This window comes from Denticeps clupeoides, unplaced genomic scaffold (genome assembly GCF_900700375.1).
Source record: "Denticeps clupeoides unplaced genomic scaffold, fDenClu1.1, whole genome shotgun sequence".
Classification (NCBI taxonomy): Eukaryota; Metazoa; Chordata; class Actinopteri; order Clupeiformes; family Denticipitidae; genus Denticeps; species Denticeps clupeoides.
The window spans coordinates 31,079-44,516 of NW_021629740.1; the positions used below are offsets into that span (position 1 = coordinate 31,079).

Consider the following 13,438-nt stretch of genomic DNA (forward strand, 5'->3'; position numbering starts at 1 on the left):
TCAACTGTAGGGCCTGTCAAAGCCCATTGTGACATTCTGTATGTGATTCTGGGCTATATAAGAAATAAATGTTGTTGTTGTTTTTTATTGATCACAGAAAAAATCTTGTTTTGCCCATTGTAAAGGTATAGCATACTTTTACACCCATTGGACACTATGTTTCACTATGTTTTACATTTACATTTACATTTACAGCATTTATCAGACACCCTTATCCAGAGCGACTTACAATCAGTAGTTACAGGGTCAGTCTCCCTGGAGCAACTTAGGGTTAAGTGTCTTGCTCAGGGACACAATGGTAGTAAGTGGGGTTTGAACCTGGGTCTTCTGGTTCATAGGCGAGTGTGTTACCCACTAGGCTACTACCACCCACTCCCACTATGTGAAATAGGTTAATTATTTTTTATTTATCTCAGTTTAAGCATTTTCCACATTTTATTTTTATTCATACAAATAGTACCTCACACACCCAGCCAAAGCTCCAGAACCACAATTTAGGATTGTTTTTATGGATCTGCAAGCCGAGAAGAGTCACTTATTGTCCCGCAAGGTATGCAGCACCAGACACCCCTCATTCGTGTCCCTTTGGGCTGCAGCTCAGGAGTCAATTCAACCTTCTCTGTTTATTCCACTGTGCTAGAAAGCCATTCCAATTTAAAACTTTGAAACTTAATTTGTATAAATTATAGGATTTTCACACACTTGTTCTGCATAGAAGACAGGAATTCTGTGAGAAATGTCAGAATTCCAGGCACCTTCCTAGAGTGCTCTGTACAGGTTTCCTCGCCATGTTTGTCATGCTTTCACCACCAGGTGGCAGCAGAAACACTTCCAGACCCTTCCTTTCACAAACTGCACCTGGGAAAAGGAACAACTTCTTGGGGTAATGCATTACTGGGCCCCCTGGGGCCGGTTCTGGTAAAAAAAAAATTAGATTATTAGAAATAAAAATCTCACTCCCCTCATTCAGGTACTTCTCTACTCTAGTTAACAGGTATACTGTTATTTCTTTATTCCACTGCCCTAGACAGCCATTCCAATTTAAAATTTTGAAAATGTATTAATTTAAAAGCATAAATGCCACAACCTTTAAACTTTATACATATCTTCTACATACTAGAGAGGACATGTGTGAGAAAGTTCAGAATTCCAGACCCCTCCGTTTGTGAACTGGACCCAGGAGAATGTTCATCTTAATGGGCTACAGCTAACAGGCTTCTTTGGGCCTTTTGTAATAGTAGGTTATTAAGAAACTTGCTATCATAACAGGGTGAGGGGACACCCAGGAATGATTGCCTGCCCCAGGGGTCACCTCCAGCTATGGTTCCCTAATCCTAACCCCACTCATTATGCCTTAGGGGCGTGGCTTATGTAAATCCACTATTAAGCACGGAACACTGATGCACTGGTTTCACAGATTTTTCACCCATGAGAAAGTCTTAAGACCAGCAAAAAATTTGAAGTTGAAAAATTTGAAACACATCATTAATATTAAAACTACATTCAGCTCACTATTCTATATTTAATACAATACAAATAATAATAAAGTAATATTCTTATTATTTTTACATAGACTTATTTTTGCATGAGTAAATTCCAGCTAGTTCAGAATGCTGCAGAGTTCTAACTAGAACTAGGAAATTTGACCACATCACCCCAGTCTTACAATCACTGCACTGGCTACCCATCAAATTTAGGATTGACTGCAAAATTTAGGACTGACTACAGAACTTTTGACCTACAATGCTCTAAATGGTCTCGCTCCACAGTACCTGAGTAAACCGCAACACCCCCTGCGATCAATGATCGTGCGCAGAAGGGTAAAGTGTGGGGGGTGTCAATTGTATGGCCTGTCAAAGGAGGCAGGACATGGAACTCAGTTGCAACTGACGTTTTAATGAAAAAAACAAGAGTTGTGGGTGCAGAGCGTCTCACACCGGGCTCCCCTCGTAAGGTAATAAAAGGTCTGGCCAGAATCACACAATTGATTCCCCATACAGGAAAATATACAAATAGACTAATTATCAATGAAACATTCAATAAAATATATAAAAGCATGAACAAATCACTACACATAAAATTAATCTATAAATAATTACATAAGAACAATATGGACATTTAAAGTACAACAAATTTAACTCATTAACATCATACAAGCTAAACTTCTCCATACCTGAAACAAATAAAACATGGGTTTTGGGTGCAGAGCGTCTCACACCGGGCTCCCCTGAAGAAATATTATACTCGCTCGGTGAACGAGGTGCAGCACATGTTCCAAGCGCCGAAATAAAACTCTGTTCAATTACAAACACTCTTCCTCCATCACTGCCAATCTCATTTACTTCTAAATGGGCAATATACTGCATGGTAGAGATGGCTACGGAGCGTGTATCGAGTAGCGAAGGGGGCGTTTCCATGAAGCACATATCGAGGCTTGCTTCATTTAGGGGAGGAGCCTAAAATGATGACGTCCAACGCCTCGCTGCTGGCTGTACCACGTGACTGCTTCGGGAAGTGGTTCAGATTTTGCCACGAGGTTTGAGGCAATATAAACCTCTGTAGAGTTGCGGTCAGTTTGGAAACTAGAGTTTGGATAGTGTTTATATACTTTGGAGAGTTTAGAGAGAGTTTAGAGAGAGAGAGAGACTTTGAACAGTTATAATAGTTAGGAGAGAAGAAGAAGCCAGCTAGGAAGAGGAGGATTTTCCCTGTGTAGGTTAGGGTTAGGGTTAAATAAAATTTGAATTTATTTGGTCATAGATGGTTTGTAATTATACACCTGGCCAGTAGGTGGTGTTGTGTGCACATGAAGCTTCGAGAAATGAACACTTTGGCTCAAACCATTTGGCTCATGAGGCTTCATCTCATTATCACTACTGCATGGTGAAAATGGATTTATTCATTTTTCCCAAACCCAGCATGGCACGGCAATCCTACCTCCGGTAAGGTAAAAAAAAGGTCTGACCGGAGGACGTATACGCACGCAGGTACCCATGCAATCAGCCCAATAATGCTTGCACGCTCGCACACACACCCAGAACCAAAAGGCAGGAGATATAAAATCATATTGTAGAACCAAATAAAATGCACCTGACCGAAAAAAAATCCCAAACTATCAGAGGTTGCATGTTTTGGTGAAATGCAAATAACATACCCTGTTACACTTGACTCAAACTAAAGGAAAGATACAGGGTCAAGAAACATACCGAGGTGACTGGAAACCTTCAGGAACATTTGACAGAAAATTGACAGAATTGTGTGTGTTACTGTGGAATGACTGGTTCAGTCCAGCTCCTCTATCAGCCTGCAGCTGCTTTTTTTGGAATCTTCAGCTCCTTTAGATTCTCTAGCAGGCTGAGAAGTCCAATCAGTCACAAAATATGACGTTGCCTGCAAACACGCAAATGGCAAACAGTATCCTTATCAAATCAGGATTATCCTGATCCTGGGAAAAGGGTTTGTAACTTTGTTGGTTTGTGTACCTGTTCGTTGGGAGTCTCCTCTAGGTCCGGGAGGTCCTGCAGAACAACAGAAGGACTTCATTTGTAAATCCCAGATAGTCTTATATCAATACACTACTAGTCTAGCTAGACTTCGGCACGCCCTCTCATATCTGCAAATGAAATGAGACTGAAAATTCCCTCTTCACGGGGTCTCCATTTCCAATCAACTCTATTCTCCTTTGTTGTCCCTGGCTGGTGGAACAACTTGCCCTGCTCCATGGGGCAGTGGTGGCCAAGTGGTTAAGGAAGCGGCCCCGTAATCAGAAGGTTGCCGGTTCAAATCCCGATCCGCCAAGGTGCTACTGAGGTGCCACTGAGCAAAGCACCGTCCCCACACACTGCTCCCCGGGCGCCTGTCATGGTGCCCACTGCTCACTCAGGGTGATGGTTAAATGCAGAGGACAAATTTCACAGTGTGCACCGTGTACTTGGGCCTCAAGCAGCCAGGCATAAACTGGCTGACTACACAATAACCCTGGATAGCCTTTCTATCTCACCGAGTATTGAAGTGAAGGACCTAGGTGTCATCATTGATGCAGGTCTCTCATTCAGTTCGCACGTAATGTCACTAGAATAGCATTCTTTCACCTTAGAAATATTGCGAAAATAAGAAATATAATTTCAATGCATGATGCAGAAAAGTTGGTCCATGCATTTATTACATCAAGGTTAGATTACTGCAATGCATTATTGTCTGGATGCTCTAGTAGATACATGAGTAAACTCCAGCTAGTACAGAATGCTGCAGCCAGAATTCTAACCAGAACCAGGAAATTTGACCACATCACCCCAGTCTTACAATCACTGCACTGGTTACCCATCAAATTTAGGATTGACTACAAAATTCTACTTTTAACCTATAAAGCTCTAAGTGGTCTCGCTCCACAGTACCTGAGTGAACTTTTGGTTCTTTACGAACCGCCACGCCCCCTTCGATCAATGGGTGCGGGGTCACTACTGGTACCAAAGGTGCAGAAGGTCACAGCTGGGAGCAGAACCTTCTCCTATAGAGCTCCGCAGTTGTGGAACAGCTTGCCTGTCAGTGTCCGGGACTCAGACACAGTCTCAGTGTTTAAATCCAATCTCAAAACCTATCTGTTTTCTCTGGCTTTTTGCTAAAGTCCTAGACCCTCATTTCACTTCACTTTGACGCAGTGTCAATTATAAAGTCCAGTTTATCACAGAGTCCCCCTGTTAGACACAGACAAAGTTAAATTCACCAGTTAGGCTGTCCTAGTTAGGGTACCGGGCCACTGTAGCACCAATATACCACATATTTCAGTATCGGTCGTACAGTCCAACCGTCTGCCGCTGCTTCTGTTTGTTTTTCTCCGAGACACGGAATCAGGCGCCCAGACTACTGGCAGACTGAATACATCCTGGACTTCTCCAACCCTACAACTGTAGGACTTATCATTATATCATATCCAACCCTGCACTGACACCATTTGCAGGCTCACTCTACCCTGGAAGGGGGTCCCTCTCTGTATCACTCTACCCTGGAAGGGGGTCCCTCTCTGTATCACTCTACCCTGGAAGGGGGTCCCTCTCTGTATCCCTCCTTCCCAACGTTTCTTCCTCTCTTTTTTTCTCTCTCCTAGAGTTTTTTGTGTGGAGTTTTTCCTTGTGTGCAGAAGGGTGAAGTGTGGGGGGTGTCAACTGTAGGGCCTGTCAAAGCCCATTGAGACATACTGTATGTGATTTTGGGCTAAATAAGAAATAAATGTTGTTGTTGTTGTTGTGTATGGCAGATAAAAACAGTAAAAAGGAAAACAGCTTATCGGCTCAAAGCTAAGTCTGTTCCGACAAACGCATAACCGCATAACTTCATAACCCTAACAATAAACCCTAACTATGCCAGACCTTTGCTGTTTTTATCCATAAGATGTGTTTCAGTAGTTTTGTTTACAACCAGACCATTAGCTAACGCACCATGTGTGACCCCAAATTGGTTCCTGGTGCAGTGGCCATTGGTCAGAATGGGGTCAAGGGGATGGGAGTTTTTAACCACTCTGGCTCCTTGTAAATTATGTTATTTAAGTTTATTCCAAGACTGCCTCTCAATTCAACTGTCTCTGAAGACTCAGCTGAGCTTTTATTCATTCCAGCTGCTTACACCTCACCACTGAAGAATGCAAATGAGAAGCAAAGCACACAGCAGATTCTTCTGTTGATTCTAATGCATTTTTTCATTATTGTATAATGCATTATGAGCAAGTACTTCAGAATTTAGTTACTAGTATTACAACCAGTCATGGCTGCTGCTCGTCCACCAGTGCGGCAGACCCAGGAACCCACAAACCAGAAGTTCCCCGGCTGACAACATAAATAGCAACGTGCAGTGAAAGTCCTTATGAACTCATTTGTAGTCCTTCGTGCCAGTTAGTCAGTTTTTGCGTTATTTTGACAGTTTTTGCCCACAAATTGCTTGGTTCACGTTCTGCTCTTGATGTTGCCAATCGCCCACCTGACTTCAATTCCGTCCGAGCCTATGACATCTCATCTGCTCCTGTTGACCCGTGCCAGGTTATGATCTAATAACAGCCTGCAGCTTTCATCTACCAGTCTACTCGTCCCATGCCCCACGGTCTCCCCTCATTGGGAAAATAACGCAGCTGGCTTCATGCCTCCTATTGCACCCCCCCTCACTCTCACGCTGTTGCTACGCTACCTGCTAAATGCCCGCCATGCCCCTGGGTCCCGTCTCTCAGTTCTGCGGCCCCCGCAGATGTGCCCAACTCCTTGCTATTACAGTGCTATTTAGTTAAATTAGAATGTGACTTAACTATATTAATATTATAAAATCATCTTTACGGTATACTTATTATATTATAACCTCAAAAACTGCTGTAGTTGATGGAGTCAACAACTTATAGTAATGTGAAACAGATGAGTTTTATTGTTAAGGTAACAATAAATGTCAAATAGCACATATAATGCTAAAATGTACCCAAATGAATAGTTTGGAAATAATGTGTTTGTTTTGTGCACTCACATGGATTCTGAGTGTATGTGTACTTGGCAGGATGCTCTCTATTTCTTCATTCAGCTCTGTGACCATCACACCCTGACTGGCCATTAGCACCAGAGCCTCTTTGTTCTTGCAATGTTCTGTTGAAGAAGGGACCAGAGAGATGGAACTGTTAAGAGTCTATTGCTGTTTGGTTGACCAGCATGTAGCTGTAAGCTGATCTTTGGGTTTGCAGCTCTGCAACCAAAACCAAGTATCTGACAACACTTTGCTTTACCTAGTGTGTGTATTGATAGTGATCCTGTGGTCCTTGTCAAGTGACTCCGATTAATACAGTTTTACATTTTTCCTGCTTCTGACAAATCAGCTATTGTAACCAGTCAACATAATTCATTTCACTTATCAATCATTTTTAATGTGCATTATCAGTGTGTATTAACTATTAAGTGAGTACATGATGAAATGTAATGTGTGTGTGTGTGTTTCTACCTTCCTCTTCCTGTTCTCTGGCTCTTCGTTGCTCATCTCTGATGCTCACCACAGCATCCAGACTCTCCTGGATCTTCCTTTGGTCCTGTGTTTGCCACAATTCTCTTACTTTCCTCTCCGCTTCCACTCCTCCTACCTGCCATGCCTCTGCACACGCCCTACGCACAACCCAACACCGATTGTCAATTACTGCAGACTCAATTACAGCACACACACATACAAACAAACACACCTCTCCTTCGGAAAAACAGGTTGCTCATCCAGGTAAGTCAGCTGCTTGAGGTGGAGAATCACGGTTCTCCTATAGTTGGGGATCTTCCTAACCACCTCATTCCCCATTAAATACAGCACACGCTGGCAGGAACACCAAAAAGAGAATTTAGAATGTGTGTGTGTGTGTGTGTGTGTGTGTGTGTGTGTGTGTGTGTGTGTGTATGTGTGTATGTGTGTGTGAGTTTGTGTGTGTGTACCAGATCAGGCACTTGCTCCAGGATATTCAGGATGTTGGGGTCATGGAGCAGATTGTGTGACAAGTCCAACACACACAGAGAGGAACAACGTGTGAGATGCTCCACATCAGAGAGATCTTGCAGTTTATTGTGGGAGATGACAAGGGTGCTCAGCTCTCTGAGGCATGCTGGGAAATAAAACATTTTGTCATATATTTCAGCATCTGCAAACACAGACAGGCTACAACTCCATTTTCATTTGCAGTTTTGCCAGCAGTATTTTGGGTGTGTGTATATGTGCTCTCACAGATGTTCTTGATTTCCCTGATGTAATTATTTCCCACATTTAGCTGCTTCAGATGGCTGAGCGGTTCCAGGTTCTCCAGTTCCTGGATGAGGTTCTGCTGCAGGAAGAGGCAGCGTAGCTCCTTCTGCTTGTCCAGGTTCTGGATCTTCTGGATTCCATTACACTGAAACCACAAACTACGCAGACCTGTGTATTCCTGCAGCCCCTCGATCACAGAGAAACCTTACACACACACACACACACACACACACACTTTTTCATGCTGACTTTACAACATCAATTTCTGGTTCTGAATATGAGTCTGAAGTAATTACTGTAGTTGACAGTTACTTACAATAACTTATTGCAAAATTAGACAAGTAGAGATGATGCACAACATTGTAGTGTTTTTGTACAAAAACTTCAGACTTAATTCAAATACAAGTTGTGTTCTAATGCACTTCGTGACTGACATTACCATCTGAAAGAGTTTTCATGAGTGTGGTGTATTGGACTTTAACAGCTCGTAATTGGAAGGTTTCGGGTTCGAATCCCGACCTGTCAAGGTGCCATTGAGGTCTCCTTGATGAAGGTACCGTCCCCACACACTGCTCCCCGGGCGCCTGTCATGGTGCCCACTGCTCACCAAGGGTGATGCAGGGTTAAAATATAGAGGACACATTTAAACCTTCACATTTTTGTGAAACATTTGTGGGACCATTTGGCTTGGGGACAATTTACAAATGACTCTAACAAACACTGTACTTGAATTAAAGCTATATTACTTGGTCAGCTGCTGAAATGGGGGGCAAACATCCAAAATCATATTTAGATGGCAGGGCAGACCTGTTGCAAATATGATGACATGTTAATAGAGAAGTAATTTATTAGATCACTAGTTCCCCTGGGGATAGTAGGGACAGTCCCCCTAGAGCAATGTAGGGTTAGGTGTCCTGCTCAGGGACACAATGCTAATATGTGGGGTTTAAGTGTGAGTGTGTTACCCACTACACTACTACCACATAAAATACTACCAAATAAAGCTTGGATGATAAAAATAGTTTGATTTTGTTGTTTTGCTTGAATAATGTCATTTTTAAAGCTCTTTTATGACATTTTAATGTCATGTAAAGTCAGACCTTTGTAGTGCAGGTAGAGAGTGTCGTTGAGAGCTGGGCTCTGGTACAGGCCATGGTCCCTGCAGTGCTGCCGGAGGAACTCCGCCGTGATTCTGCTGAGGAGAAACAGATGAACGGCGCAGGGACGGAGAGGCGCGGCTCTTTAAACGGGCGAGTGAACAAACCTGGGAGCCGACATGTCCTCGGAATTGTCCTCTTTACAGTAAAACACAGTGTGGTTCGTGCTTCTGTTGATCAGCTTCAAGTTGAAAAGCTGCGCGTGCGTGTCGCCATGGAGACCAGTGTGCTGCTTGCTGATTGGATGAACCGTGTGCTGCTTGCTGATTGGATGAAACGGCCGGCGGGGCGGGAAGTCTCCAGCGCGTCTATGGCGAGCGGTTTAAACATTTAATAGCTAATCGTTTCTATAGTTAAGGAAGCGGCCCCGTAATCAGAAGGTTGCCGGTGCGCCAGGGTGCCACTAAGCAAAGCACCGTCCCCACACACTGCTCCACGGGCGCCTGTCATGGTGCCCACTGCTCACTAAGGGTGATGGCTAAATACAGAGGACACGTGTCACCGTGCGCTGTGCTGCAGTGACATTCACTTTCACTTGATACAAGCCAAAAGGTCTGCATCTATGTGTTTTGAATGAATCTCCTGGAATGTGGAGTGATGCAGTGGCAGCATCAGTAGAACAGCTCGCCAGTCAAGCCCTTAAAGGTGACCTTCATAGGAGATGCGGGGACTGACGCTGGTTCTTTGCAGAAAGAATTTGACAGGTCAGAATATTTTTTAATGTAATGCAGATAGAAACTAATGGATGCGTGTTTGTGGTAAGTGTTGACCTTTTAATGTTATTGCAATTGTGTTTTATTTCAGAATTTCCTTGAGAGGGTTGCTGGCTTAGAAACTGCTTTTCGAGGGAGAGGAAGCGTAGGGGAAAATGCCCAAATACTTTTTAAATGACCTCGACAATGGCCTTTTCCATGTAATGTACAATTATGTACAACCTCAAATCACAAAAAGTTGGGACAGGTGGAAAATAAAAAATGAAAAAAAGCAAGTAATAAATTGTATTTCATTGCAGACAGTATAAAAACTAAATAATTCATGGTGGTAGTAGCCTAGTGGGTAACACACTCGCCTATGAACCAGAAGACCCGGGTTCAAATCCCACTTACTACCATTGTGTCCCTGAGCAAGACACTTAACCCTAAATTGCTCCAGGGAGACTGTCCCTGTAACTACTGGTTGTAAGTCGCTCTGGATAAGGGCGTCTGATAAAATGCTGTAAATGTACATTCATGTTTTTTCTTGTCAACATTTACAGCATTTATCAGACGCCCTTATCCAGAGCGACTTACAGTAGTTACAGGGACAGTTGCCCTCCAGAGCAACTTAGGGTTAAGTGTCCTGCTCAGGGACACGATGGTAGTAAGTGTGGTTTGAACCTGGGTCTTCTGGTTCATAGGTGAGTGTGTTACCCACTAGGCTACTACCACCCATTTGATTTGTAAATAAATATCCATTCTGGCCATTCAGGGTAGGAACACATTCCCCAAAAAGTTGGGAGAGTACGGCATTTACCACTTCTCATAAAGCTCTGTAGACTTATTAGCTGGAGAAGTCCATTATTTACTCCTAGATAAAACAAAATGAATCCCACCTTAGTCCAGTCCCTCCAGACACCAGAAGCTTCCCAACATAAAACTGCCAGGACTGCAATTCATGTATAAATAAGCTATTTTTCTAGTCAATTCTGTAACACATGTAACACATTTTTTCATGTCAAATTTTTCATGCCAAATTTTTTTGTAAGTGATATTGTAGATCAGGACTCCGCGGTCTTGAACGCAGGGGGCGGGGTTACACGTGGCCGGAAGGGGCGGGGCCGGTCTTTCAGGAACGTCGATTCATGACGGATTTTATTACACTGACTGTGTCGGATATTTTATTTTTCACCCTGAAGACGGAGATGTCTGTGAACGAGACCGCGCTGAAAAGAATGATCACAAAGGTGAAAAAGGCACAAACAAAGCTGTTGCACTTTTAGGGGTATCGTAGTTATAGGGACCGCGGTGGCCCAGCGGGTAAGGAAGTGTGATCGGAACCCCGATCCCCTTGATGAAGGTCCCGTCCTGGTTAAATGCAGAGGACACCTTTCACTATGCAGCGTTTCTGCAGCGAGTTTCCTAAGAATGAATGTAACAGTGTTTTATATTTTTCATCCCGAATCTGCCTTTATAAAGCGACATTATAAACTCTTTAAATATATAACTCACAGTATGTGATTATACTGCTGGTTTTATGATAATGCTATTTCATGCTTATTGTACAGGTTTACAAGTACAAAGATTTGACAGTGAGCGAAATTGTGAAAGTCACCACCCGGTACACGGACCTGAAGCCGTTGATGGATTCTTACGGTACGAGGCCTGCTGCTGGTTTCAGGCTGCAGCCCATTTTATTTTCCCTGATAGAACAGCAGTTGATAAGATATGATCCTTCACCATGACGGTATGATGAAACTCTGAACTCCCCCAGTGTCCAGTGACGGCTGCAGCGTGGAGCTGCTGAGCCTGAGTGGAACCGTACCAGTCGGCTACAGAGGTCAGCTGCTTTACTTCATTTTATGTGACATGCTGCAGACTGTAATATATAAAAATATTTAAAGTAATTGTCAATGTTATACACAGTGACAGGGTGAAACGTGTCCTCTGTATTTAACCGTCATCCTTGGTGACAGTGGTCACCATGTCAAGCGCCCGGGGAGCAGTGTGTGGGGACGGGACCTTCATCAAGGGGACCTCAGTGGTTCGGGATTTGAACCGGCAACCCTCTGATTATGGGTCCTCTTCCTTAACTGCTAGGCCACCACTGTGTTGAGTGTGTTAAAATATACTCATATCAGACACATCAGCTGCCCACTTTGTGTAGTAATGAATGTGTTGGTCCACACTGCAATGCTGTTGTCTTGTGTCATTTATACTGTTTTTGATTATTAAGCTTTAGGGTATTTGTTGTTGGATAAATATTATTTTAAACCCATAAATGATGGGTTAAAGTGGACCAGTGGTGGACACTTTTCATGTGCTTTTTCTATTTTTATTGTTTGTTTCCTGAATACCTGGCTACTACAATATGATAAATAATGCAGTTATTGTAAATCCTAACACAACCATAAAATAAGATGTAAAGACTGATTTTATCACAGCTACAGTTGCCATGTTGATACCTGTCCATGTAAAATTGTTTAACCTTGTCAGCTGATGACATTCTAGTCAGACCTGCGATCGGCTGAAGGATGGGTGGCTGAGCAGTTCATGGTTGGAAAGTTCATGAATCATGACACCCTGTTTTTTTGTATAAAACATTGTACAGGAAACATGTATAACATTCCCATACGGATTTGGCTGCCAGACTCTTTCCCTTTCAACCCACCTACATGCTCTGTGAAGCCCACCAGCAGCATGATGATCAAGACTGGCAAGCATGTTGATGACAAAGGCAAAATCTACCTGCCTTACCTGCATGAGTGGAAGCATGTGAGTCCAGAGTGTGTTTGTGGCTGAGGCCACGTTAGGTCCTCGCTTTAAGTCAAACTAGTTGTCTGGTGAAGATCTCAGGCAGCTCTGGTATCCATGATTTCTGTCTGTCTGTTGTAGCCCCTCTCGAACCTGCTCGCTCTGATCCAGGAGATGATAGGTGTGTTTGGAGAGGAGCCTCCTGTTTTTTCTCGACCTGCTACACAACCACAAAACTGTGAGTGATGAAACCAATTAGGTCTGATTGACACTGAACAAGCAGATCCAGGAAGTCAAACCTTGAACTGAACCTGTCTGTTTTATAATCCAGAAAATCTGCACCGGTTTGTGTGTGTGTGTATAGGTCTGGTCCAAGACTGCAGTATCGGTGAAGACACCATCCGTGCATCACTGCAGACAGCGGTGTGCGATAAGCTGCGCTGGCGAATGCAGGAGGAGATGGAACGTTCTCAGGCTGAGCTGGACGCCCTGAGGAGAATGGAGGACGATCTGAGGAAGGGACATCAGAGACTGCAAGACATGCTGATCCACCTGGGCCAGGAGATGGTGGGCAGTTCCTCTGAAATACAGACCAACCTTAAACCCATAGAGACTATAATCCTGTTCAGGTTCAGTACCTGGGTAAATGTTCTACAACAATATCTGCATCCTGATCAGAATCAGAATCTGAGCTGCTAATGGGGATGTGAAGTCACAACAACCTTTATTCCTTTCGTTTTTCACAGCCAATCATGTGATGGCACTTTCAGGCTTATCCAATCACAGCCTCAGATCCCTGAATATCTTAATAAAACATTTTGGTTGAAATTGTGCAGATGTGGGCCTGAGCCACCAGAACTGAGCATCAGATATAAGCTTGTATTTAAGTAAAGCGTATGCTATATTAGAATATATTCTATTTTTATGCTAAGTTTAAATTGTATTCCATCTTATATTTGTTTATGTAGTCATCTAACTTCAGCAGACACCGCAACTCCTGTCCGAGGGCGCATGGGGTTCATGGAGACAATAGCAGCGTGAATGCAGGGGGAAGGGATGGTGCGGTGGGGCTGCATCTGCCACCTTTTTGTCTTG

The 13,438-nt window shown here is 43.4% G+C and overlaps 2 protein-coding genes across 2 annotated transcripts; one reads left to right on the forward strand and one right to left on the reverse strand.

Annotated features, from left to right (window-relative positions):
• Nucleotides 1–1,876: 1,876 nt before the first annotated feature.
• On the reverse strand, nucleotides 1,877–9,895 carry LOC114773158 (dynein assembly factor 1, axonemal-like). Its single transcript, XM_028965696.1, has 9 exons — nucleotides 9,002–9,895; nucleotides 8,838–8,929; nucleotides 7,720–7,941; nucleotides 7,434–7,600; nucleotides 7,196–7,317; nucleotides 6,964–7,121; nucleotides 6,499–6,614; nucleotides 3,483–3,518; nucleotides 1,877–3,390 (listed from the first exon to the last, which is right to left on the reverse strand). Exons 1-9 carry the CDS (start codon nucleotides 9,013–9,015, stop codon nucleotides 3,283–3,285), a joined length of 1,035 nt encoding a protein of 344 aa, XP_028821529.1. The 5' UTR covers nucleotides 9,016–9,895; the 3' UTR covers nucleotides 1,877–3,282.
• Nucleotides 9,896–10,706: 811 nt separating this feature from the next.
• LOC114773160 (tumor susceptibility gene 101 protein-like) lies at nucleotides 10,707–13,171 on the forward strand. Its single transcript, XM_028965699.1, has 6 exons — nucleotides 10,707–10,836; nucleotides 11,158–11,245; nucleotides 11,364–11,429; nucleotides 12,201–12,364; nucleotides 12,485–12,581; nucleotides 12,708–13,171. Exons 1-6 carry the CDS (start codon nucleotides 10,735–10,737, stop codon nucleotides 13,040–13,042), a joined length of 852 nt encoding a protein of 283 aa, XP_028821532.1. The 5' UTR covers nucleotides 10,707–10,734; the 3' UTR covers nucleotides 13,043–13,171.
• The last annotated feature ends 267 nt before the right edge of the window (nucleotides 13,172–13,438 follow it).

Coding starts and splice junctions, on each gene's coding strand:
- LOC114773158 (XM_028965696.1), bottom strand. Junction 6,615..6,963: donor CAGAGAACAGGAAGAGGAAG/GTAGAAACACAC, acceptor CTTCTTCAACAG/AACATTGCAAGAACAAAGAG. Junction 3,519..6,498: donor CACATACACTCAGAATCCAT/GTGAGTGCACAA, acceptor GTTGTTCTGCAG/GACCTCCCGGACCTAGAGGA.
- LOC114773160 (XM_028965699.1), top strand. CDS start 10,735: ATGACGGATTTTATTACACTGACTGTGTCGGATATTTTATTTTTCACC. Junction 12,365..12,484: donor ACCTGCATGAGTGGAAGCAT/GTGAGTCCAGAG, acceptor TGTCTGTTGTAG/CCCCTCTCGAACCTGCTCGC. Junction 12,582..12,707: donor TGCTACACAACCACAAAACT/GTGAGTGATGAA, acceptor GTGTGTGTATAG/GTCTGGTCCAAGACTGCAGT.